Source organism: Seriola aureovittata, chromosome 14 (genome assembly GCF_021018895.1).
Source record: "Seriola aureovittata isolate HTS-2021-v1 ecotype China chromosome 14, ASM2101889v1, whole genome shotgun sequence".
Lineage (NCBI taxonomy): Eukaryota > Metazoa > Chordata > Actinopteri > Carangiformes > Carangidae > Seriola > Seriola aureovittata.
In genome coordinates, this window is record NC_079377.1 from 1,104,384 (window position 1) to 1,131,886 (window position 27,503).

Below are 27,503 nucleotides of genomic sequence, written 5' to 3' on the forward strand. Positions count from 1 at the left end.
TTGTTGCAGAACTATTATTTAGCTGTTCCTATTATTTTGTCCATCCGTTTGTTCTCACTTGCAATTCGTGTTATCGCGGGAGGTAGCGGAGACATACGCTAGCTCCGTGTACCTATCGTGTAACTGACATAGAGCCCAGCCTGGAGTTCCTTAGCGCTGATGGTGAATAGCCACTGCTGCGGTAACGGGCGGAGGAGAAGAAGCCGCAGAAGGAGTCAGGAGTGGCAGCGGAGTGATAATTCGGAGCTGGTCTTTTAGATTTAGAAGTATTGCGTGTATCATCGGACCATCACAAACCCCAAAAAGGAAGGGAAGGGAAAAATAAGGAAAGATGGCGGCCGCGGCCTCGCCGGGCTCCGGCTCGTCCACCTCCTCAGACTGGATTGTACTGAGAGACGGTTGCCTGCGTTGCGACGAGGAGGGCCTGCGAAGCCTTTCCTACCACCCGGCCCTGAACGCTATCTTGGCCGTTACCAGCCGCGGCAGTATCAAAGTTATTGACGGCACTTCGGGGGCCATTCTCCAGGCTTCAGCCTTGCACGGTAAGTACCAGAGCCCCGTATAAGGCCCTAACACCAATAGTTTCTGTTTTGACAAACCAACCACTGATTGTCAACAGACACTAAACACGACACAGGCTGAGTCGTAATCTTAGCTAGCTAACGTTAGCTGTTCCTAGCAAGTTATATTCAGGCCTAACACCAGTTTGATTATGTGTCAGACAGGATCCGTTCAGTTGGTCAGTTCTGCTTGTGCTAAAACACAGTATTCGGACATTGATCTGTTTTAGGCTAAATTTAAAATAGTGCTTCTTTAGCGCCAATGTTTTCTACTGTTTATCACATTTGCAACATGACATATCTACCATGCAAGCTAATAGCTAGCTAGATAACTTAGCACAATGCTAGTCAGCCGGGCAACCTTCCTTGTCAGTTTCTGTTATTCTAGCGGTCAGTCACGATAACGATACGTCGTTATAAGTGCGGTTCATATGTTGGTCACTTGGAGTAGCACACCTACTGTTGTTAATGTAGTACAATGTGTTAATGTAAATTGCTGTTATAGCCATAAAGCTAGTTGGCGGCTCTAGCTGCTTGTGCGCACCGTCATTTGGAGGCATTGGTGTGATGTTGAAAGTAAACTGACTTGATGTTGTAGAATTGGTGTAGTGGGGCCTTTTTCCGCTTGCTGGGCTGACATGGATAATTTAGTCAAATAATCAGCTGAACACTTGTGTTGTTGGTGTTGCATGTAAGCACGTTATGTTCTGTCACGATGAACGTAGAGGACATTACAAAGTTTCTGCAAGAGTTTGCAATATATTTATCAAGCTGTGTTCCACACTTACCTGATAACTGCACAGTTGATGGTTGTCCTCCTTGTTCTCACATAGTAGCAGGTGTCATAGAGATATAAAAAAGAGAATTACATGAATACACTTGGGTTGGTTGGGCTGGCTCATAGACAGTAGTTTGGTGTTACTGTACGAGTTGTTTACAACTTAAATTCTGTTAATCAGTTGATGGCTGTCTGGTCTTTCACTCTGACGTTTATCACTGAATAAAAGTCATACACTAACATTTATTAAAGCAACACAGCTTTTCATGAGCACTTGTTGCCATATGAAGCATTTATGGTGACCTAGTTTTTGTGAGTGGGGCTGTTAACTGTAAACAGTATTTAACAGTATTTACTATACATGCAGTCTCTCACATAAATACTGTACAGTTGCAAAACTGCATTATTTAGCATTGGCCATTGTGTTTGAAATGCTGCAGGCCATCTGAGGAGTGTTTCAAATGACTGAAGATCAAGCCTTTTTTGCGAAGTCTGGCTTTCAGGAGATAGACACCTCTTTGTCTTACAACCACCATCATCATCGACCATAGGCTGTCGTGATTTAATTAATTTCAGTTAATTTTCAGCTGAGGCTCTCTGTGTCTGTCACCATCAGATGTCTGTCAGTTGTTAGAAGGTTCAGCCCAGTTGATGTCATATCCAGATCTGTTTTGGGAAAAATGGTGGCAAAAATTGGTACTTTGCTGTCTATACGCCTGACATAATGTTTGGATGGTTGAATGGCTTTCAGTTCTGATTTTTGTTGAATTTACATGGTATACTTTTTCTCCTTTGAAAAAACAACATTATGGTCATAGCCTTTATGGCATATTTACTCCTCTTCTACGCCCACTGAGTTCATGTTCCAAAATAACCCAGCAGATGGAAATCTGTCAGACAGTGTAAGTTTGCTGTCAGATTGGCGTGAGTGCTTCAGCTCCTCTGCTAACCATGCTCACAGAGCACAGCAGCTGATACATGAAATCACTGACTATGGGCAAATTGAATATTACTGCTTCAGAGAAAACCAGCAATTTTTTATTAAATCAGAAACAATTTGGATATGTGCTTGTAATATATTGCTTGCTTTGCATGCTAATTACCAGCTGGGACAGTGGCTGGTATTATTTGCACCTTGTGTGTGTGTGTGTGTGTGTGTGTGTGTGCGGGCATGTGTGGGCGTGTGCGTGCGTGGTCATGACAAAATGTGGTCCTGGAGTGGAGACAACTACTGTAGCAGCAACTACCACAGAGGTGGTTTTGAGTACTTTGGCAGTTTTTATTAGTGTTGTTCACACTCTGCAAACTGTTTAACCATTAACTGACAATAAGAACTTAGATTGACATTATCAGTTGAACAGTTAAAATATCCTGGGACATCAGTACCATCTGAGCAGGTATTATCCACTGCAGGTCTCACAGCTAACAGACTGTGGACTAGACTAACCCCACAGCATGTCCACATGTTGCTTGCTATCTCTGAATAAAAACCAGTAGACAAGCTGTCTGCTCTGCAGAGGACTGACCTAGGCTGTGCCTGTTGATTTTATTTTGAGGTCTGAAAAATGCAACTTCACAGTGTGTTTTTGTTTCATTGATCTGTTTTTGTTCATTATAAAGTCTGGCTTGGTTAACAGTTAATGGTCTGTGAACTATCTGTCAGAAAAAAAATTCCAAATGATCATCCCTAGTTTATATGTCTGCCTGTCTGAGGACAGATTCTATCAACATTATAGTGTCACAAAACTTTATAGATGTGAAGTTGAGATCAACATGAAGGTTGAGTTCAACCATGGGTGTGTGACCTTCATTTAATTTTGTAATAATGACTACTTGAGTAGGGTAGATTGGGGAGGGTTTCAACGTTTTAGACATTTCTTTCTGTATCTTTTAAGTCCGTGTGTTCACAATTTAATTCAAACTAGTTACATGTGTCTGCTGTTAAATGGTGTAGGTGTTATCTCTGCAACACAAACAGAAAATGTGTGGTTTAGTCTAAAATACAAGGAGTGAAATGTTACAATTTCCCTCATAGTCTGGGTTAGCTGTAACATTATGATACAAGGATTATGACAAAAACTTGATATTTATAGCTTTTTATTCAACACTCTATGTGTGTCTGTGTATTGTTGTTACAACTATCACAGGCTCTTGTAGACCTGAACTAGCTTACTTTAAGTTTGAAGAGTTTAACTACAAAGCAGGCGGTACTATTACAAAAATAAATAAAGTTAAAACAAAAACAAAAAAACCTTTTTACATCCAAAATTAGTTTTTCCTTCCAAAACATCCAAAATCTGTGTCTGTCACAGGGGGCAACTTACTCACATGTGGAATAAGGACTAAACTGAGCAGGTATAGAGTTAATCGGGTGATTCAGAACTTTTCCTGATTGGAGTTGGAGATTGGAAATCGGAAGTGTTACAACTGACCTGTGTTACAACCATCCCCGGTCTCCCCTACACTGACAAAAATAAATACAAAATTCAAAATACATAGTTGAATATGCTCATAATATGAACATTCGTAGATCTAGACCGAGTCTAGTAATGAGCCAGCTGAAGCTCTGTGTCTGTTCTGATCCTGACAGTGTGCCTCAACTCTCACTGTAAAAGGACGAGTTCTGTGTAGCTACAGAGAACAGAGCAAATATCATTTCATCAAAGAAATTGATTTAAATCCAGAAGTTCTATTAAACCATCAGGATCTACAGGGTTAAAAATGTGTGTTCAGTAACTGCTTAATGATGTCACCTCCCCTCGGATCAAGACCCTTGTTAAACCTATGAACCTGAATGTAGGTGGGACAGAATTTCTTCGGAATGAATCTTTCTACACATCCAGACTTAGATTTGATGCCATCTCTTTTTTATGATGATTTTGACATTTTTTGGATCCTTGACTGAAGTTTCCTCTGACAAGCTAACTGCTGAAAATGACTTCATGTTAACAGGCTGTGTGATAGTCGCTGTGATATCCAGGACCGCAGGGTATTTTGTAGTGTGGGGGTCTGAGTCCCAGATGATTACTTGAGTGATCTGCAGTAATATGTTGTGAAGAGAAGACAACTTGGCCTCTATATGACCAAGTTTTTGTCAATATTGGAAAAACTGATACAGTAACTGTGATGCTTAGTGCCGATTACTGTTTCCAAATGTCTGATGAAGATGAAGACAAGTTACTGCTACTCTAATTAGGAAATATGGAACATTTATTTTGGCGAAGCATTGCAAAACAGCTTCTTTACAAAAAAAAGCAACCCACTTCCTTAAATCATGAACTCTGGTTAATAGAAATGCAGAGAGAGTGCCTCAACAGTCAAAGGACTACACCACAGAGCCACAACGATTTCAGTTATTTTCATGCTTGCATACTGTATATGTTTACATCCAGTACATCTGCCATTAGAGGAATTTACAGTTTGGCTATTGGCCAGCTTTGCTCTTTACTGTGTACATGTTAAGGATGTGCTGTTAGCGTACATACCGCCCCATGCTGATTTTGAGTGATAACTGTGAATCCTCTGATTGCTATATGTAAATAATTTATTGTTTGTAATGACAGTTTTGTTTAGTTTTAACATAGTCATAAAATGTATTTGTCATCCTACTGTGGCTGTGTTCAATCCCAGAAGTTTTAAACTCAGTACATATGGCAGCCCCCCTAGGGGCAGTCATATTGGGTATTGGTAATATCACAAGGTGACAATAGGACGATAAGACTATTGATAAGATCACCCAGTCCAAGCACACATTTATTTTTGTTGATCTTAGTATGTGACATTGATGACGTAACAGTCACTTTTATCTGCAGACACTGATTGAATTTGTTTGTGTTCATCATGAAATGATTTGTTAAGGCAGCCTATTAAGAGTCATAAATACTCCATTTACCAGTCAGTACCAGTGTGTAAAATGTGTAAAGAGATATGTAAAACATGACCAGTCAGGTTTGTTAATTAGAACATGTTTGGTTTGATTTGTTTGGTTTAAGATAAGAAGATTACACTCCACCAAAGACAAATGGAACTGTCATGGTGTTTTTCGGGCTGCACTTCTGGACCTGTCTTCTCCTTCAAACCTCCTGACACTGTGTGTTGTCCTCTGTTTCTGTCCCAGCTAAACCTGGTGGTCGTGTCAGATGTCAGTACTTTCCTGCAGTGGACAAGGTGCTTTTTGTGGATGACTATGCAGTGGGATGCAGGAAGGACCTGAATGGCATCCTGCTCCTGGACACAGCTCTCCAGCCTCCAGTGGCGAAGCCTGAGGACATGGTTCAGCTGGAGCTGCCGGTGACAGAGGTAAGAGAAGGCTGTGCTGTGGCTGCCTTCCACTATTCACAGACACCAGGAAGCATCCAAAAGAGAGGGTTATAGCTGTTGTGGTAATAGCTTTTCCATGTATTTTTTATGTCACACTTTAACTATTTCATTGATATAAAATTTACTGAAAATTGAACTGCTTTCAAATGCTTTATTGCTTACACTATAACTGACAACTCATCTCTGGCCCTGTTCACACCTTTCATTAACATGCATCTCAGGTGATCTGATCTGTGAGTTGAGTTGAGTTGAATTGAATCTGTTCACAAGTGGACACTTGAGACACACGCAGAGACACATTCTAATGCAGGGCCTGTTGGGATCTCTTACTCATCAGCTTGCACCTCACATGTCTTTAATCTCATCTCATTTTTCACCTAAAACTTCATTGCTGTAATGAGAGCGGCACAATTAATTTATATATAATTAAAATAGCAATATGGCCCAGTGCAATATCTGAATCACAGGAGCTGTAGTTTTTTTGATGAAGGTAAAATGTGTCACATTGTTGAGCATTGTTAGCACACTGTTGTGGTGCTACAGAGACTCCTCGGCCTACAAATCATATTCTTCAGACATAAAAGAACATGTTTGTTTGGTATAGACCCAACAAAAATTACATCAGCATCATTTTTAGATTTTTTTCAGTGAAAAGAAAATTCAAAAACAATCATTCCAACTAAAATCTTGACTCATATTGCAATATCTGCCGAAATAACCGCATTAAGATTTTTTTTTTTTTAAAATCTCTGTTTATTACATTTTTTTAAATGAGCACACAAAATGTATACATACTTAAAAAACCTCCCATCACATACAAAGTAAGTAGATAAGTAAATCAGATCAATCAGAGCAGATATTTGATATTAGGACAGTACTGCTATCCTATAGGGTTCTCATGGAACTCCAGACCAGAAAAGTCTCCACATATTACAGAATTTACCAGGTGAGCCTTGCAGTGATGATTTTTTTGCACATTGTTGAGCCCTAGTTGTAATAAACATTCTGCAAAGGTTAAACATAGCATCTGTTTTCATTTAATACTAATACTTGAACTGACCCCTGGAGTCCACCTGAAACTGACACTTCAAACCTGATCAGTGCTTCATTTTCTTTTTCTTTAGTTTTTTATCGGCAGCTTAAGGATTTATAAAAGACAATTCCAAATATTTGACCTCACATCTGTTTTGACATTTATACATCACAACAACATGAAGTGCTTCAGGGAAAGAGACAGAAAGCAGGCCAAAAATACAACAACACATTAAAGCTGTCACTTTTTCAAAAAAATAATATCGGATGAATTCGAAATGACCTGCAATTCATTCGAATGCGCCCCTCCCCCCCGTACTCAAGCCTGTTTCCTCAAAACACCACAACAATTCATTATTTTCGTTAGTTTATTACCATTCTTCCAGCAGTCAAATGTTACATTTTTAATGGCTGTATTAAATTGTTTTCTTTATGTCTGTCACTTCTACCTTGCTCTCAATAAAACGTTTTTTAAATATGTGCCGTACTTTTCATTCAGTGAAACTCAAAGTCTAAAAGTGCCACAGTAACATAGAACACACAGTAAGACATACAACACGAGGGAGCTCCAATACCATTCAACTAAAAATGTAGCAAGGTAAAACATGGAACTGATAATCAAGCCTAACGGTCCCACCTAATTTCTCACATTATTTGCCAGAAGCACAAGTCTATCAACATGATCCTGATCAAGTGCGGCTGTCTTTTTATCAACCATATCACCTGTCGATGATCTGATGTGCTAATAAAGACTGCAGCCTACATTTGAACAGATCATTACAGCTCAAATATGAACTTTTCACCCCATGTTTGAAAGAATATCCGAATTTCAAATAAAAAGTGACAGCCTTACAATGCATCATCAAGGCATCCATCTCTATTATCTGAGGAAATCTTTTACTGAACTTCTCCTTTGCAGTCACACTTTATAAGAAAACTTGCACTTTTATTTGTTCTAAAACAAACATAATAAAACAGTAAGATGAAACATGTATCAGGTTTCCTTCTCATTGTTGATATTTGGCAGCCATCCAGTTCTGGTACCAACAGCACAGAACGCCTGGGTAATGTTCAGGTTGTCTCACTCAGTCTTGTGTTTGGGGTCTGATCTCGCCGATCCACCTCAACCATATATTGGTAAATTTATCTTCTGAATATGTCTGTCCAGTCCTCAGTGTTTTCAACACTCAAACATCTCATAAAAAACAGATGATATGTGTGTTTGTGTGCATAAAGGGAAGCTATGTAAAGTGTGTTGAAATGCATTGAGGTGTGAAGAGGGCAGCAGTACAGGCCCCCCGCCCTCCTCAAAATCATCATCTCCTCTTTACATCTGATTTTAAAGTTTGCCTTTTGTCATTCTAGAAGAAGTGATCAACCTCTTATATGGATCAGAAAGTTTGGGACAGAATCACTCCTATGCAAATGCTGTTTAATCAATTAGCTTATTGTAATGAGGTATTCTGCTTACAGTGTTCATGTTGGGTCTTTACATATTTGACAACATGTGGAACAAGAATAAAAAACTGTTGTAGCCTCCTGCTGCAGATTTCATATGCTGAGACTCTCTTTTAACTTCTTTGTAAGAGGTTTTTGGATACACAGTGTCTAATGTTAGATGGTCATCTGCCTGTGAAAAATAATTTAGTTATTATAATCATCAGCTATTATTCTGTCATTTGCTGATTTCGGAAAAAAAGACTAATAATCAGTTTGAAACAGTACATATAACCTTCCTGTATTTCAGTAGACTGTCCTTAGAAACATCAATTCAATTCAAAGTCACATCTCTTCCTTCACCCTTTTAATGGTCTATTTGGCCCATGTCCACCCTCACATTTCACTTAGACATGTGCAGTGAGGACGCATTAATCTGATCACTCAGACCACATTTGGAGGTGGTCTGGGCCACCTGTGGCCAAATTGAAGGACCACCTACCCAACTGATGCCCCCCACCTTAAAATATTTTAAGGTATATCTAAAGTAACCTTAAGGTGGAGCTTTTGACCAGTTGTAGAACTCTGGAGTCATATTTTTGTGAGCATGTCCCTGATGTGTTAGTATCTTGTTCAAACATGCACAAGGATGCACAGGTGACACACTGCTCTGTGATCTACAGTTGGAGTCAGTAACTTAAAATGCAACCAAAAGCCAGTAGATATGGATTTAAGCAATGCATGTTTCAATGTATGTTAAAATGACTTTTATAAGGAAGAGACTGTATTTAATGTGTTTGTTAGAGCTCAAGGACACTCACAGGGAGCAGAGCTACAAGACACGAGACTGTGAACATAATGTTGTTTGTTTACAGGAAATGTCGTGTACATGGCAGTAAGTGCTGACAAAAAAACACAATAACACAAAAACCCACAACAATCAATATTCAATAAGAAGAAGAAACAAAGAGTACATTTTGTGCTTACATCACATGCAGCTGCTCAAATAAGGATTGTTGTTGTGGAATGTACAAACTGTCCTGACACACCTGATGGTATTAGATATTTTTATTGTTGGATGTGATCCTCAAATCCTACTGTCTCTCCTGGTACAGTTTACAAACCTTGGGTTGTGGCAGATGCCGAGCATTGATCCCATACAGTGTGTCTCAGTTTGTGGGTGTGTGTTTGCATGCGGGTTTGTATTTGTATGTGTTTGCGTGTCAGGGATTTAATCTAGTACTTGTCCTTTTGATTGTGGGTGCTTGACTATTGTTATTACTTGTCTGCCATCCAAGTGATACAGATGAATTGATATTTAGACATAGATACATTGGACAGATCTATTGTCTAACCATAGCCAGTTAGTTACTTGTCCTTCAGAGTTGTATGAGCCTGCTACACACTGATCTGTGCCGTTCTCTACTATCCAGCTGTTCTGTTCAGCCACAAAACCACAGTGCTACCTGAGGCTACGTCCACACTACTGCGGTTTCATTTTAAAACTGTGTTTTAGAATTAAAACAATCTCTGTCCAGACTAACACACCTGAAAACACACACATACATGACCATTCACATACACTGAGCATGTGCGAGCCGGTGTTAACAGGAAGCAGATTGTCTTCTTTGCTGTTGGTTAATCACATAAAATCCTCTGAATGAGGAACATCAAAGACGGCTGCAGTGTTAAAATACAGAATGTAAGTGAACAACAGCTGCTTGACACTGACATTTAGGAGCACCTCCAATCACGCCACCACCTTCATGACCCTCTGACCAAATCAAAACAGATCTGAAATTTGTGACTGCAGACTAAACAGTACATCATACGATGGTGAACACCATAGTGCAATCAAAATGTTATATATATATATGTGTGTGTGTGTGTTCATCTATAGCTAATGGGTGTGTGTTTGTGTGTGTTAACAGGCCCAGCAGCTGCTGTCAGCCTGTCAGGAAAAGATTGACGTGTCCAACACAGAGGGCTACGAACTCTTTATCACCCAGCTCAAAGAGGGCCTGAAGAATACCTCACATGAGACAGCAGCCAATCACAAAGTGGCCAAGGTAAGTCTGACAGCCGCACAAAATCTGCTTTTATTTGATTGTGACAACCTGTATGAACAGAGGTCTACCTTTTTGTTCTCATGTTAGCTGTGCAGCAGTGACATATCAGGGATTTTAAATGTCACTGCCAGTGTTTCAGCATGTAGGGTGTCGTGTGAGAGGAGGCTGTCAGGGAAAACAAAGATGCTTCCTCACTCTGGTTCATTCTCATAATAATAATTCATTATCACTGTTCCTTTTGATTCTTCTTCTCACTCAGTCCTGCTAGTTCTCTAATATCATGTGGGCAATGATGTGGGGTTAGAGCTGTCTCAGACCTGAAGATTTTTGACATGACCACCTGTATCATCTGATGCAGCGTGTGTTTAATTATTGTTGACACTGGTTGTCAGTGGTAATTTTACAGGATATAGTTTGTCAAGGTTTTGGATTACATTATATTTTACAGGTTCTGTGGTCCTGGGTTCTTGCCCTGTATTTAAGGTAAAAAGAATAAATACTGACAAAGTATTCCAGGAATGTGACGTATCAAGGTTTCACGCTATGATTATTGGCAGAAATATTACAGTAAATGGTCTCTTCAACTACAACTTAAATTGTGTTAGCACATCGGTCAAACTACAATCACCATTTTTAGTGTCTACCAGGTCATCAGGGCATTCTTGGGAATATGGGGTGGGGGGTGGGGGTGGAGGGCTGTCAGTATTAACAACTTTGAGAGGATGAAGCTGAACTTTCCTTCTGGTCACAGAAAGAGAAAATAACTGCAGCAAACAGAGTCAACTGCCAGAACAACAATCAGGTGAACTTGTTCTCTATAAGTCTGATGTCAGTAAATAACAGTAAGCTAAGTGTAAGCTAACAGTGCATCACTCTCTGTTTGTCTCTCTGACTGAGCTGGATGGTGCATCTCTGTTTGTGTCTCACCAGCTACTTCCAGGTCTGTTCTGTGACTTTGATTCTGACAAAAGTCAGAGGGAAATACAACTATTTATTATGTTTGATAAACACCAACAGGCAGCAGCGTTTATAAACTGCAACTTGGGAAAGATTATGCTGTTGTGTGTTCCCCAAAAATGAAACTGTGCTTCCTAGCTGCAGCAGCCTCTGTGGGCATCAGTCCAGATGATATATGGGTATCATGGCTCCATATAATTTAAAAACAAGATGGAAAACTAAGTGGACTTGACTTACTGCACAGTAGTGTTTTATGAAGTTGCCCATCTACTGAGGATGTCCTCTGTCTGTTCTGTCTGATCAGTGAAGTGTTAATGTGTTTCTTCATCAATTATGTTGCTAATATTTGTCAAACACTGAAGATGAGTCTCTGCTGTCTGCTTAATAGGACACAACTTCTCATCTGAACACACACGCACACACACACACACACACACACACACACACACACACACACACACACACTCACACTCACACTCACACTCATATAGAGCATGTGTAGTGCTCCTCCCTCTTGTATTTAAAACTCATCAGCAGAATCTGTCCACATCTGGTTGATCAGAATTGTTTTTATTAAAGAACATCACTGATCATGAAGCTGAGCTAACTCACAGGACTGAACCAAGCTAATGAAAAACCCTGCAAGTTGAAAGTTGTGACAGTAAATAGGATACACATTGTCAGTGTGTTGGTGTAAACTTCCCAGACTGTGGTCTAGTCTGTTGAGAGCAGATCTCATCAGTTGTACAAACAGTGTTTTGGAAACACTCTAAGTCAACGTTACATCCCACCGTGTATATTTTCTTTTGCAGAAATGTCTCAAATCACAGATTATTTTAAAAAGAGAGTTCTGGATGAGGAGAAGCGCAAGGACGGAGGTGAAACACTACAGACATCATTAGTTCTTCCAATACAGGAAAAAAGTGAATTCATGTTACTGAAGATACTGACTGAGAGAAGGCCTAGTTCTCAGCCACAAGTGGAAGGTGGAGGAGAGGGTCAGAGTGGAGAGAGGAGTCAAGGCGAAAGTACCAAGTCTGTAGGAGTGTATTAACGAGTGTATTAAAGCCGACGATTCCATGATTTTCATGAGATCACTTTTTATTCATCTTCCCAGATGTTCTAAAAAGCATAGAGTGTGATTTATGAATCTGCTGAAATCTGCAGCTATACTTTGGAGCTATTTCTTGTCTGATAGGAGGGCGGGTCCCTTGTCTCTGCCCACTGTGTGTTTACAGTGTGTCAGTGTAGTCCTGGCTCCACTGGTTGTTGGGAAAGATCAGCCAATCAGCAGGCAGTGCTTTGTTTTACACCACTAACACACATCAATGAGCTGTTCAGTGAAACCTTCCTACATCTAGTTCTGCTGGTAGTAGTTCACTGCAACACCACGCTTGTGCTACTACTGCTAGCTCTCCATTGCGTTGTCCTTGGTGCTGTCCCAGATGCCCCCCAACAGTCACCCTGTGTACTGGTTGATGGGTTTCATTTGTACTTTTCCTGCTGACTTCTCTAAGAGCTGTAATATATACAGTATACAGGTAATAAACACCCCCACCATGTAGCTGCTGCCTAACACTTTCACATCACGCACCACTGATACTTGTCCAGAGCATGCTAGGAGTGATCCGGGAGGATCAGTTTGGTATTTGACTTGTTTATGTTTATTATGAACTATGAAGCTTTTTATAACTGCAGTGTCAGTCCTTTAATGAAGTCTAATTACAGTCTGAATACTTAAGGGTTAATGTTTTATTTACTGAAACACAAACCAGCAACATAAACCACAACCCAGAATGACTCTCATTCAAATAATATGACACGTAGCTACAGTTTGAAAATGCAAAGACAAGTGATCATCATCTAAAATCACAGCCTGTATGGTCTGAATTCTGGTTGGTGAGTCACTGTATTGCAGTTGTGTGTTTAACAGTTTCTTTGTGTGTCTTTGTGGTTTGTTTAGTTTGCCTTTATGAGTTTGGTGATTATGGTAGAAGGACAAATGTTCAGCGGGCAGGGATTCTAAAGAGCATCAGCAGTGATTTCACTGTGGCCCATAATGCTGAACATTTGATTATCACAATGTGAATCTATTACACTACAACTCTGCACAACCCTGCTGATACAAACAAGCATTTTGTTAAGTGTGACTTAGCAAATTAGCATTTATTTTCAAAATTATAAACAAAATGGCATCTAGGGAGCCAGTTTATACGCAGCAGGAAAAAAGAAACAATTTTCACATCTTCTACTCAGTGGGGTCTAAAAGTCTGAGACCACTGTGTGTGTAGAACATTAAATAATGTTATTGTCTCAACTAATGTTTATCATAGTTATTAAAATAAACATTCTGTATTTTATCAAAATATGATATAATAACATATATATATATATATAATTTATAGAAACACTACAAAATGGAAAATACCACACACATAACGTGCAGCCTGTACATTCAAACATAACAATCTGTGATTGCAACTAAAATAAAATCAATGAATCAACAAATCCTATAACACTTCACTGCAGTACGGTTTAAACTGCACTAAAATTACTGCTTTTTTTAAACACCAATAAAAATGTAACCACAAACCTTCTGTCACAATTAAAACATGTAACTCAATTTGAAATTTAAATCTTACCTGGTCACCCACACTCAATTCACTGCAGCAGAAACTGACTTTCTACTCTTAAACATGCTGCATATTCTTATTCTCAGCTGCTCAAGCTCTAACCAAATTGTGAAGTTAGGTTTCTATAGTAGTCCCTGTTGATGGCTCAGTGGATTACTGTTCTACTTTTAAGGCTCCATTATAGTGAGCTATAGGTTCCTAGTTTGATTCCCAGCTTGGAAGTTTCAGCAGCTAAAGGGAAGCTGCAAGAGCTTTCAGTGATCACAATTTAGTTCAGGAAATGCACTTTCTAGTTCTTCTATTTTCTTCTGTTTGCTTTTTGTATGCTCAGCTAGTTTGACATGCTAAGTTTTGTGGTCACTTATATTACTGGACATTTACCAATAGAAGGGCAGAGGAGAGAATCCCTGCCCCAAAACATTTTTCACAAAGACAAATTAAGAAAAGCTGTGAATCAAAATGAACCAGAAATGAGAAATAAACCAAAATACACATATTGCACATATTTCTTTTTGGAGCTTGACGGATAATTAAAGCCTTTCCATGATATAGATTTCTTTTATTATTCCCATTCATTCATCAACAGGGCGGCTCTGGTTTTAGCCTTTTCACCTGCTACCAGAAGTATTCTTATCAGTTTCTTATCATTTGTAATCCAACCTTCAAATGGGATGTCCCCTATGTGTACAGCATCACACCTAAAAGGAATACATTATTAATGTGTTTGTGTATTTCCTGTCAATTAGGCACAATATTTTGGCAATTCAACATGTTGACTCATGTTGAATTGTGGCTACACCCTGAACTTTCTAGGCTGTCCACACCAAGTCAGTGTCTCTTTGTTTTGCACCTTTGGCCTTTGTGTCCACACTAAACCAGCATTTTCATTTTCTCAGCCTAAACTGAGCCTTCAAGTGGATGAACCTGAAAATCTCAAGTCAAAGTGATGTAACGTTTGTGTGGTGATGTAGCTGTGGACTAGTTTTCAGAGACTTGCTAGAATGAAAGGTATTCTGAGGTCTGAGATTTGCCTGTTGTTCTTGTTGCTGCATTGCTATGTAATAACATTAATCTGTCATCATGCACTGAAATAAACACACACATGTGTCTGCTTAAGAAAATGTGATGTATGGTTGTATCTCTTTCTCTTCTCTGACCCTTTGCCTCTCCTCCTTTCCCTCAGTGGGCGACAGTGACCTTCCATCTCCCCCACCATGTGCTGAAGCTAGTGGCCAGCACCATTGTCAGTGAGTTGAAGAAAATCAACCAGAACGTAGCTGCCTTGTCTGTGGCCTCATCCATCATGGACAGGCTCTCCTACCTCTTGTCAAGTGCCAGGCCTGAGCTTGGGGTGGGCCCTGGACGCTCTGTGGACAGGTGAGCGAGCAGTACACAAAACACAGAAAGTCAACAACTGAACTTTGAAACATCAGAATTCTTGTTCAGGAGTTAAAGGTTCTTCACCTGCGAGACCGTGGTTGAGTTTGTGGTGGTTTGTTTTACAAGAGACTACATCTCACCATTCTTGCCGCTTCCACACTTATGCCTGGGACACACTGCCTGTGATGTGTCAGCGTGACGGCCTTATGTCTCTGAACTACTGAGGAGAAGCACGTGTGTGTGTTCACACTGGCTGTGTCTCTGCTGCTGCAACTTAATCTCTCTAGAGTTTGCAGATTACTTGAGGGTTGGATTTCTTTTCATAATAAATTAATTTCTGATTTATTTTTGACAGAAAACGTCATAAAATTTCATTTTCTCAGCATGCAGCTGCTGAAATGGTTAATATACTTATATTTTTTCATGTGTGTGTCATACTCAGATTCAACCTAGAGATAGAAAGTATAGTGGAAGGTGTCAGTTTTGTGATGTTGTTTCTATGATGTGAATATGACATCAACAGGTCTTTTGTCCCCATTTTGTCTGTTTCTGCTGGGAGACGTGTCAGGCGTGAAAAATAGGCGAGGGCAAATGACTAGATCATGTGATGTGTGTTTTGCTCTAACCTGTTAACATGGGCGCCAAAATGAAAACCAAGACATTCCACAGCTGTGACACACCCATAGTGTTCCTGGCCTTACAGTAGGCAACTGCCCACAAACCCTGAAGATTGTCTCAAATTATTGATGAGTGTGCCTATATGACTAAATTATGCTGTATCAACTTTGTCACTACGTTAATGTGATGCAAAATAAACAGTGAAAGTTGTCAGGCCATAGAGAGTCCAATCTAAATGAGCTGTTCAGTGTTTCCTTTACAGGCTGTATTTAAAAATAATTTCCTCATGGATTGTGATTCTTGATGTGAAATTGGTGTGTTATCTATGATGCATATGACAATAGAAGAGGTGCAGTGACACCTCCGTCACCAGTGAACAGGAAACTGGGCGTGTCTCTAAAATATGTTGCTCTCTGCAGATCCTTGATGTACAGTGAAGCTAACAGGAGGGAGACGTTTACATCATGGCCACATGCCGGGTACAGGTGGGCTCAGCCTGATCCGATGGCTCAAGCAGGTTTTTACCACCAGGTGGGTTCTGGGAGATTTCTCATCAGCCGCATTAGTCTGAACACATACACTCAGTTTACATCTCTGTTTACTCTCATACACGTTCACATTGTTAGCTTGCAGTCAAGGGGTTGTTTGCAAGTGTTACTTGTTTCAGGTCACTGCAACATTGTTCAGTCAGAGGAAGAAACATTGCTTTATGTAACACACTGTAACCATGGAAACAACAATTGTTCCAACCCATGGTCCTCGATGTCATGCCAACAACCTAAAGCTGTAGAAAGTTATCCTCAGCTGTACAAAACAACAATAAATGTTAACATTTCCATTAGCAACAACCATTATCATGCATAATGATGTGATGTCACTGCTGGTTATGTTTACATAATGCCTCCAGCTGTGGCCAGAGATTAAATGTTTTCAGCTTGTCCGTCCATCTCTCCCAGTCTTGTGAATGTAATATCTCAGGAACGCCTTTAGGGAATTTCATATTTCATTGTGTTAGAATTTGGTGGTCAAAGGTCAAGGTCACTGTGACCTCACAAAACACATTTTTGGCCATGACCTAATTATGACAAAATACACCTAATGCCTTTTTTTTTTTAGATTCCAGAGTCTGATGACTTTAGTAAATGAGAGATTTAAGTTTTTGATTTTTAGTAAATTTGTGAAGTGAAGGGGTATGAATACTTTGTGAAGCCACTGCAGCCGTGTAAGTGTTTGTGAGCTCTAATGATCCTCCCATTGTTCCACAGCCTGCCTCAACAGGGGATGACAGAGCCATGTGTTTCACCTGCAGTGTGTGTCTGGTCTGTTGGGAACCGACAGATGAGCCATGGTGAGTGGAAATCCTTCGTTATTTAGATGTTATTTAGACTCTTACAAAGTGTATCTCCACATGACTTTATGCTCAAATGTTTCTCCACCAACCTCAGGTCGGAACACGAGCGACATTCTCCAAATTGTCCATTTGTAAAGGGAGAGCACACACAAAACGTCCCGCTGTCAGTGACGCTGGCGACCAGCCCTGCCCAGTTTCCCAACAGCCCTGACAGTTCAGACAAGATCGCCTGCTATGGCTTCGGCAGCTGCCCGCAGTTCCTTGCTGCTGCCACCAAGAGGGGCAAGATGTGCATCTGGGACGTCTCTAAAATGATGAAGGTCAGATCACTGAACTGTGGACAGTATCATCTCTCCTCTTTCACGTTCAGAGATGTCATGTCAGACAAGAAATGTCAGAATTGACCCCAGAGTAATGAGTGTGTGATGAACAGGTGCATCTGAAGTTTGAGATCAACCCACACGACCCTGCAATCCTGAGGCAGCTGATCCTGTGTGGTGGAGACCAGAGCCAGCAGATGCTGACCGAGTCCCGGAGACCAACTCTGGCCTGGCTGGAGGAGTCCTCTTCCTGCTCTGACCTACCCAAGCTAGAAGGGGACAGGTGACACACGCACAGACACACACACACACACACACACACAGGTTGAGGTTTAACAACCTGAACCTAAAATACAGAAAAGCAGTATAACAACAGCAGCAATAGCAGTATGATAAACCTACAAGTGTTCTAGTCTGACATCAAAGTTGAGAAGAATAAGGCAGGAACAGTAAACTACTACAACAACAACAACACGTGGAATGGCAGCAGTAACAGACTGGTCGACTGGTTGAAAAAAGACTGGTGTCTGGGGATATTTATTATTTGAAACAGATCCTCAGGGACAAGGTTAAGAACTCCAGTGTGCAAACAGAGTGTTTCCTGACTGAACTTGTGCAGAGCCCAAAGCCGCGTGTTGTTGTCATGGTGATAAGTCCCACCAAATGGACAGGTTCCTCAAGTCATAGTTGTTGCATTGTTTAGTGCTACAGAGGCGTTGTCACTGTTCTGTCATCTCTGACTGATTAATGACCTGTCACTCAAATCAGTGGTAACAGCTTAGAAAGAGCAGCGCTCCATTTTTGGAATATTTCCTCTTCTGTTACAACGCAAATCAGGTTTGTTCACAACAGTCACAACAACAATCAAGTTCCTGATCTTTTCACAGTGAGTTATGTCAAGTCATTTTGACTCTTAAACAGCTGCTTAATAAATCCTCATACTCAGTCCTTTTTACTTCTTACTTTTGTCAGTCATGGTTCTCACTTTGTTTTGTATCATGTTTGTCATGTTTTCTCTTCCAGTGATGACCAGCTGGAGGATTCAGACAGTGATGAGCATTCCCGATCAGAGTCGATAACAGGTAACTGTCTGTCATCTAAGGTCTGGTGCTGCGCTTGTTGTTAACTTAAATAAATAATACTAAATGAGCCACATCTGTATGAATGTGATGATATTTGACAGCGTCCTGATGTCATGTTACAGTGTGGAAAGGACAAACCTCAGAGCTCTTCTCGTGCTTCTGTTTCAGGCCAGCCGTCTCAGTGGGAGAGCATGGACGTGAGCCTCGGAGTGACGGCGCTGAGTGTGCTCCAGCAGCCAGAGAAGCTCCAGTGGGAGGTGGTTGCCAGTGTGCTGGAGGACACGGTCAAGGACCTGGAGGAGCTGGGTGCCAACCCCTCACTAAACCAAGCCAAGGCCCACAGCCAGGCCAAAACAAAGGACAAGGTCCCTGACCACCACAACATTCCCTTCCCCTGCCTGCTGGCCGGAGGCCTGCTCAGCTATCGCTCGGCATCCAGTACCCCAATGGCTGGACCCCCATCCACAGCCCCATCTACAACACGCAGGACCACAGAAGGACCCCTAAGGACTCAGGGCCCTGAGCCCTTCCAACCTGGGTCTCTACCGGACCAGGGTCCCATGGAGATAGAGACCTGCACCCCCCAGACTGCAGCCCAGCAGCAAGGCTTCTCTAATCTAGCAGGTTCCCAACCTCCCAGTCCCTCCTCTCTGCAGCCTGTGCGCAGGACTATACCTGTACTGTTGCTGTACAGTATCAGAGAGGTGGATGACAAGTCCTCAGGGCAGGTGTTTGCTCAGATGAACAACATTATGAGTAAGGGGCTCCATGAGGAGGGTTTCACTGTGCCACAGATCATAGAGATGGAGTTTGACACACACGAGCAGCTTCTCCTTCAGGATCCTCCAATCACCTACATTCAGCAGTTTGCTGATGCAGCAACTAACCTGGCAGGGTTAGATGGTCACATGGACAAATGGAGCTCACTTGCTGCAGCAACTGTCTCCGCCCCGCCTCGACCTGGAGCACTGGTGCAGTGCTTGAGACTGCCCAAACAGCTGGAGGATGAGAATCTTTATGTGGACTCGATCACGCCCTGCTGGGATGGTGTGCACCTCCTGGTGGGCCTGCAGCCATGCGGCACTGAATCTCTGAGTGCTACAAACCAAGTGGAGGCTCTCAACAATCTCAACCGTCTGCACTCTGCCCTATGCAGCCAGCGCAAAGGAGACCCCCTAAACCCAGTGGCCAACGGGGTGGAAGGCCACCACCCAGGGGAGTCACCGCCCCAGACACCCCTCATCCTGCCCCCAGGAGACCAGCAGCAGCAGAGATCCGCGGGTGGGGGGAGTGGAGGGGGCTATCTTGCGCTCTACAAGCTCAACTACTCCACCCGTATTGTCACCTTGGACGAGGAACCCGTGAAGGTGCAGCAGATCTGGGACCCTTGTGATGCAATCACCTCTCTTATATTGCTTCCTCCAGATGTGCTTGATAGCAGGGAGGACGACAGTGAAGAAGCTCCTGAGGAGCCTCTTCCTTCTGCTCCAAAAAATGGCTTGTCTGGGTTTGGAATGGGCCTAGCAGGATCTGCTGGCTCTGGTGCTGCGTGTGGAGCAGCCACAACGAGCAGCAGCAGCGCTACTGTCACTGGTTCCTCCACCTCCGCCTCCAGCCCCAAAGACTGCAAGCGGTTAGAGGTGGCAGGCCTGGGCCACCTGGTGGTGACCACACGGGCTGGGTACATTATGATTCTGGACCTGTCCACATTAGAGGTCCTGGCCAAGGTGGAGCCGTCTAAGAAGGAGGGGTCAGCTGAGGAGACAGACCCCTTTGTATCAGTTACCTATTGCTCTGGGACCGATCGCCTTTGTGCCTGCACCAAAGGTGAGTGTCCTGTTTATGGACCTGTTTGCCTGCAGAAAGCAGTGCTGTTGACCACTGAAATTGACAGGAGGGCGTTTACTAAGAAGACGAAGATGTAAGATGTAAATTTTGAGTGTTATTTTAAAGAAAAGCCCAGTGATCTCCTAAAACAGCTGGAAACTACTAGTTGTAACAAGTGTGATTCAGACGGAATTTATCCACATCTGGTGCTCAGTCATTACATCTGTCAGCAGGTGTGTACAGGATGAAGTAAAAATAAACTACAGTGGTCATGGTAACTAAGGAACTTGCCACCTACTGTATATATACAGTATGTACTAGTGCAAGTCAGTCAGATTTGTTGTGGTCAACAGTGGAGCTCAGGCTTTACACACAGTTTACCTAATTCATCAGGACCAACTCTCTTTTTATGACATTTGTTGAAAATAACATATAAAATTTAATCACTGCTGTGTTTTTAGTGCACAATTAAACCATTTAATTACTGCCAGTGTCCATGACCATTTTTACTGATATGGAATGAAGTAATGTTGATATGTCATAATAAACCAAGAATGATTTTAGGGCTGAACAATATGCAAAAAAATGATATCGCAATTATTTTGACAGATATTGTGATTTCAGTTGGAATGGTGTTTTTTTTTTTTTTTTCATTTAATTTTCAATGAAAAAAATGTAAAAATGATGATATGATTTTTGTTGGTCTTGTACCAAACAAACATGTTCCTTTACATCTGGACAATATGATTTAATGGCCAGGGCGTCTCTGTAGCACCACAACACTCTGACAATGCACAACAATGTGACACATTTTACCTTCATCAAAAAACCGCAGCTCCTTTTATTTGGATATTGCACTGGGCCGTATTGATATTTTGATAATGTTCCGATTATTTGTGCACTCCTTATTGTTTTTAATCCGTCAGCATGTACTGTAATATATATAGGTGATTTGTACTTGCTGCTGTACAGCCCTGCTGTAGAATATGTTATCTTAATATGTTTTTATGGTGATTAATTTTACAGAACTCACTGTTCAGATTTTGTGGTGGTTCTGTCTGTAGATCTGTAAATCTTCATTTTGTATCTGCTCTCCTCTGAAGGTGGAGAACTTCATTTCCTTCAAATTGGAGGTGTGTGTGACGATATAGATGATGGAGACATGTTTATTGATGGCCCCCTTTCTAAAGGGGCTGAACTGCTGCTTGAGGGGGCCAAGCCCTCCTCCAACCCTTCTAGCCCAGGGATCACAGGTAGACCTAACACAATGGCATATCACACCACGTGGTCTGATGATGTATCACATGACAGGGCTGAGTTCTCTGGCCTCTCTCTGTGCAGGAGTGGACCTCCTGGTGGACCAACCGCTGACCACGGAGAGCCTGATGTCCCTGGTGGAGCTGACGCGCTTTGAGACATTGACCCCCCGCTTCTCAGCCACAGTGCCGCCATGTTGGGTGGAGGTGCAGCAAGAGCAGCAACAGCGACGCCACCCGCAGCATCTTCACCAGCAACACCACGGAGACGCAGCCCAGCACACCCGCACCTGGAAGCTTCAGAGTGATAGGTAGTGAAGTCATTCACTGAATGCATGACGACTTGACATCCTGTTTACATCCCCTCAAACCCACAAATTATCTCAACTGCAGTTCCAACATTTAGAACAGGATTTTCCCTCAAATAGAAGTAAGACATAGAATAATTACACCAGTTACAAATTCCAATAACATTAACCTTTTTTTATCGTTCTACATTACCAAGGCTCAGAATGTAACACTGACATGGTTCTTAGATTCTTAGAGGAACTGACTTAAAAAAAACTTTTCCTGAACATCTAAGCAGTTGGTGTGCCGTCCTCTCATTGCAGCTCCAGCTGGGACGAGCACGTGTTTGAGCTGGTGCTGCCGAAAGCTTGCATGGTGGGCCATGTGGACTTCAAGTTTGTCCTGAACGCCAACATCGTCAACATACCTCAGATCCAGGTCACTTTACTGAAGAACAAGGCACCTGGGCTGGGCAAAGTCAGCGGTGAGGACACAGCTGGAAATCTTTTAATCACACACGAACACCTGGGACAGCAGATCTGTCTAAACTGAACTGGGATGTTTCGAATACCTACAACAGCTTTTTCTAACCAGGTTGAACTGATATGAATACAAAAACTGTCTGTGTCTGAATGTTGCTTCTCTCTCTAACAGAGACAGCAGTGGACAGACAAATCTCCTTCCCCCTCTCCAATGTCCTCCACACTAATGGGGAGAGGAATGGCCAGCCTGTCCTGCATGACTTCACAGAGGACATTCAGTTCATGGACATAGAGGAGACATCAGGTAAAGAATTCATCATGTTTAGTTCGGGCAAAAGCACTGAGGGCACAAGAAACCTGATGTTTTTTATTATTAGTATTCTGCTGGAAAATACTGAATGTTTAACTCAAACACGTCAGAACTGGCTGCTGTTTTTTTTTTTTTTTTTCTGCTGGACAGAAAGCCATTTTGGATTTTGTGCATTTACCAATGAGGGCCTAATCAATGCTGTTTGCATCTTTAATTTTAGATGAGTTTTATTTTTAATTCATAATTCTGACAGTTTTTTGCATTTTCTGACACTAACAATAATCAGGCACTTAATTTGTCCTGCAGATAGCTGCTGATGACTGGAAGCATTTAACTCATTTCAAAAGTAAATTTATCGATTAATGAATGTATCACTGCCACCAAAATGACATTTTGCTTTAACATTGTTTAAGCAAACAAAGGACCATAAAGTCGTCTTCTTGTGTGTGTTGTCTGTCTGAATCTGTAAGTTCTCTTATGAACATGATGCTGACTGAATTTCAAGACTGATCTGTGGTTAGTTCATGGCAACAATTATTTATTTTGAATGTAACGGTAGAAATGTTCATATTCCAGAGTAACCTACCAGGAACATGAGCGTGCATGTATTTGATTGGCCGCTGCAGAGCCCAGCTGACTGACACTGCGCTGCCTTACAGCAGATGTTGAGTCAGCTCCAACTTTTTTAGGGGATGACTTTGGGATTTTTCCAGAGGCTCCTGCATAACAAACAGCTCAGTGTTCAATGGGTCACATGATCTAAGATTCTGATGTATGAAGAATGTGTTTGAACTAGTTGTTATTGATGCTGTATCATATCATTAATTAATGCATAATTGGTTGTGGTTGATATGTTTATTGTAGGCTCCATGCTGTGTCCATTCCTAGAGGACCACAAGGAGGACATCCTGTGTGGTCCAGTGTGGCTGGCCAGTGGCCTGGATCTCTCTGGCCATGCAGGCATGCTCAGCCTCACCAGCCCCAAACTGGTCAAAGGTAACAACATAGCTATGTGTCTGTGTCTGTGTGAGTGAGTGAATATGTATGTATGTATGTATCACAGCCTGACACTACAGTCATCCATGAAGCTGTGATAGCACCAGTGTTTCTAAGTTGTCCTGTTCCTCCCTCCTCTGCAGGTATGGCTGGAGGGAAGTACCGCTCCTTCCTGGTTCACATTAAAGCAGTGAGTGACAAGGGCATGGAGGAGAGCCCCCGGCCTCTGGTCAGAATGCCCAGCGCCAAGCCCCAGGGCACCAAAGCCCACTCACTGTCCACCCTTCTGCAGCGGGCTCAGGCCTCCAAGGTACAGAGTCGGTCTGTTTTGTTGTGCATGATTTTTCTCAGGGTTCCCACAGGTCATACAAAAAGGCTGAAATTAAAATAAGGGAAAGTGAGGTCTTAAAATGTCTTTAATTTGTATTTAAAGTTGCTGTAGGTATTTGATTTTGCAGATAGTGTGTTAAAGACTGGTAGAAAAAAACAAAGCCAATAATTATTACAGTGTTGCAGTTTCATGCCACTTGTTCCATGCTATTGTTGCTTTGTTAACAGACACAAATGTATTATTAATATGTGGTTATGCCGACACGCTGGGGGGATCTTACCTAATAGCTTACAGCTACAGTCTACAGGTCCACAGGAAGATCATTCGATTTTTAGTGAGAAAAGAAAGTCATTGTGTAATAAGGGCTAAAAGGTCTGAACTACAAAACACTAAACAGATGTTATTTTCCCTCTGATTATCTAAAAATTAATATGAAATTCTTTAGTAGGATTTAGAAAATGTTTAGCAGTAATAGTTATTTCTACCAACCTGCAAAATTAATTGTGTGGTTCTTTAATACTGCTGCTGCAGGTGTTTAGATCTTTTATTGCTGTGTTTCTGTTTCTATGTGCTGTTGAACTCTATTTTAAAACATTATTTACATGAGAACAGAAACCAAAGTCTGAGTAAAAGAAAAAATTTTGACATTGTTCGGTCTTTCATTTATTGAGGTCTTAAAGTTTTTAAAAAACATTGATTTTTATTTTTGATGCAGAAACCCTGTTTCTACTGCAAGGCGAACTGTACATATTTTATAAACAAACTTGTTGTGAGCCTAAAGGTTAGCCAAATTAGCTGGCTAGGCTATTGACTTTTCAATGAGGCTAATCTGGCTGTTGTGAGATGCTAATATTTAAGCAATATCACTCGAGAGAGTGAGTGTAAGGACTGATACACACTCTACCAGGTGATCCACCAAGGCGCCCCAGATTCTGTCTCTCTTGACATAATATTCGAAGTTGGTCCAAATGTGAACCTTTTCTGACCATTTACTGCTGTTCTTTTCTGAGCTAACTACTAACTAAATCTGTAGCAAATATGAATCTAGCACTAATTGACACATTGGCACCAAACAGACAGTCTCGTTCATTAGTTTATTCGGTGTGTGTGTGTCTCTGTGTGTGTGTGTCTGTGTGTGTGTAGGAGAAGGTTTCTGCAGTGAAAACAGAGACAGCAGCTCCCTCAAAGAAAGCAGAGAACCTGCGAGGCTGCGACCTGCTGCAAGAAGTTTCAGTAACAATCAGAAGGTTCAAGAAGACGTCGATACCCAAAGAGAGGTGAGAACACTGCTGGAGCTCCTGTTGTCTCTGCTGCATACTACACATCACAGCAGTCAGCTGTAACCCTCACTGTCTCTGTTGTGCTCTGCTGTTCAGGGTCCAACGCTGTGCCATGCTGCAGTTCCCAGACTTCCATGAGAAGCTGCTGGACACGCTGTGTCGGCAGACAGAGGGCAGCCCGGCCACTGAGCACGCCCAGAGCCTCATCCTCGACATCTTGTGCTGGCTGGCTGGGGTGTTCTCCAGCGGTCCGTGCAGGTAGGGCTGAAGCTGGACACATAGCAGATGAGACAGAATCATTCAGGACATGTATGTCACACATTCGTTTCACTTTGACTTGATGATGAGAATCTATGTCGTGGCCTGTGTTTAGCTTAAGAGAAGGAAAGGAGGGACTGCTGGCGAAGACCCGGACACGGCTGACAGATATTGTGCGGGTGTGTTTCTTCGAGGCTGGTCGGAGCATAGCGCACAAATGTGCTCGCTTTCTTGCACTTTGTATTAGGTAAGTAACACGGTTGATTTCAGCTCTTTTCCACTACAGGAACCTTATGACCCTATGAACCTGCAGCTTCCCTTAGCCTGAACCTGTATGAATCTGAAAGCTCTGGGTTCTACATTCTGCCTTTTTTCCACTTGGCCACTCTGATTTGCAAATCTGATCATTTAGATTTTACAGTACATCAATGAAAAGGCGACTCTGGGTCACAGAGTCAGCTCCTTTGGTGAGAGCAGTTCAGTTGCGGGAGAGACAACAGTGGATAAACTGGCACTAATATAGATTTTCTTTTATATTTGTACACCCAGTGAACACTTTATTAGGAACCCCACACTGAGCAGTTCCTCAGTTCTTCATGTCATGGATCCACCAGATGTTGAAACTTTCCTCTGAGATTCTGCTCCATGTTGACATGATGCATCACATCATTTCTGCTGATTTGTCAGTTGCACATTCATGTTCTACCACATCCTTAAGGTGTTCTACTGGAACTCACCAACAAGGCAGGGTGGGGGAGTGCAGTGGAGACTAAAGCGCATCCCTTACTGTAATTCATGGGTCGTCAAGTTCCTGCAGTGGAACAAGCCTGTTTGATGAAGTAGTTGTTCTGTCTTGATAACTTTTACATTTTGGGTTCATACAGAGAAAATAATGAATAATAATAAATTATAGAATAATAATGTTTCATTTCTTGTAGCAATGGAAAAGGAGACCCAAGCCAACAGGGTTTGGGTGTCAGTCTTCTGAAGTCTCTCCTTGACAACATGCCTTACTTGACTGCAGCTGCAACGGGTGGTAAGTAACTGACCAACAATTCAGATCAACACACAGCACAGTTTTCATTTCCTATTACCCCCTCCCCCTCCTTTGTCTGTTTTCAGGGTCAGTGTTCTGGTACTTTGTGCTGCTTAACTATGTAAAGGAGGAGGACCTGGCGGGCTGCAGCACGGCCTGCGCCTCTCTGCTCACCGCCATCTCTCGACAGCTGCAGGATCGCCTCACCCCACTGGAGGCACTGCTGCAGACCCGGTACCTCTCCAGATATATACTTCAAGAGTGGCATGCTCTGTAGCAAACAGCATTTTATTCTATTACTGACGTTATTCTTAGCAGATGTCAGAAGTTCCACCTGCTGCTGAGGTGATGTCCAGGCTGCTTTCATATTTCCTTGTAAGGATAATAAGACAATATTCTCTCCTTTTGCTCTGCTGCCTGTTTCCTGCAGGTACGGTCTGTACAGCTCTCCGTTTGACCCGGTGCTCTTTGACCTGGAGGTCAGTGGTTCCTCCTGTAAGAATGCCTTCAACAGCAGCATCGGAGTCCAGTCAGATGAGATCGACCTCTCTGACATTATTTCAGGTAGGCAGTCAGTTTTTTAACATGCTCACTGTGGAATGATGATAAAGACAGTTTGAGTTTACTTCAACTTATACAAAGCATTTGGTCAATTAATATATCAATTAATATAATAATATTAGATAGTTCAGTTGCTCATAGTTTGATGGCTTCTGTGAAACAATCACCAGAAACGGTTCTATTCTCTACCTGCCAACTCCTTTTCTGCCAGAGTTGCAAATAGTTTTCAGCTGTTGTTTGGCACAAACATTCACTTGGACTCAAAGATTAACGTTTTAGATTTTTGTTGTCAAAGGTCACAGTGACCTCACGTTCTTGTGAATGTGATATAGTGTAGAAGT

At 41.9% G+C, this 27,503-nt stretch overlaps 1 protein-coding gene across 7 annotated transcripts in view; it reads left to right on the top strand.

Moving 5' to 3' along the window:
- Positions 1-112: 112 nt before the first annotated feature.
- Positions 113-27,503, top strand: part of birc6 (baculoviral IAP repeat containing 6) — a 121,646-nt gene continuing 94,255 nt past the window's right edge. For all 7 annotated transcript variants that reach the window (XM_056395963.1, XM_056395965.1, XM_056395969.1 and 4 more), the window contains exons 1-22: positions 113-542; positions 5,456-5,637; positions 10,059-10,196; positions 14,970-15,163; positions 16,204-16,315; positions 17,050-17,132; positions 17,230-17,455; positions 17,569-17,738; positions 18,479-18,537; positions 18,706-20,364; positions 21,468-21,617; positions 21,706-21,931; positions 22,232-22,392; positions 22,563-22,694; positions 23,565-23,696; positions 23,840-24,006; positions 25,171-25,304; positions 25,404-25,565; positions 25,681-25,812; positions 26,504-26,601; positions 26,688-26,835; positions 27,032-27,165. In XM_056395963.1, the coding sequence (XP_056251938.1) occupies positions 332-542; positions 5,456-5,637; positions 10,059-10,196; positions 14,970-15,163; positions 16,204-16,315; positions 17,050-17,132; positions 17,230-17,455; positions 17,569-17,738; positions 18,479-18,537; positions 18,706-20,364; positions 21,468-21,617; positions 21,706-21,931; positions 22,232-22,392; positions 22,563-22,694; positions 23,565-23,696; positions 23,840-24,006; positions 25,171-25,304; positions 25,404-25,565; positions 25,681-25,812; positions 26,504-26,601; positions 26,688-26,835; positions 27,032-27,165 (4,810 nt within the window). In that variant the 5' untranslated portion in view covers positions 113-331. The remainder of the gene's footprint in view (positions 543-5,455; positions 5,638-10,058; positions 10,197-14,969; positions 15,164-16,203; positions 16,316-17,049; positions 17,133-17,229; positions 17,456-17,568; positions 17,739-18,478; positions 18,538-18,705; positions 20,365-21,467; positions 21,618-21,705; positions 21,932-22,231; positions 22,393-22,562; positions 22,695-23,564; positions 23,697-23,839; positions 24,007-25,170; positions 25,305-25,403; positions 25,566-25,680; positions 25,813-26,503; positions 26,602-26,687; positions 26,836-27,031; positions 27,166-27,503) is intronic.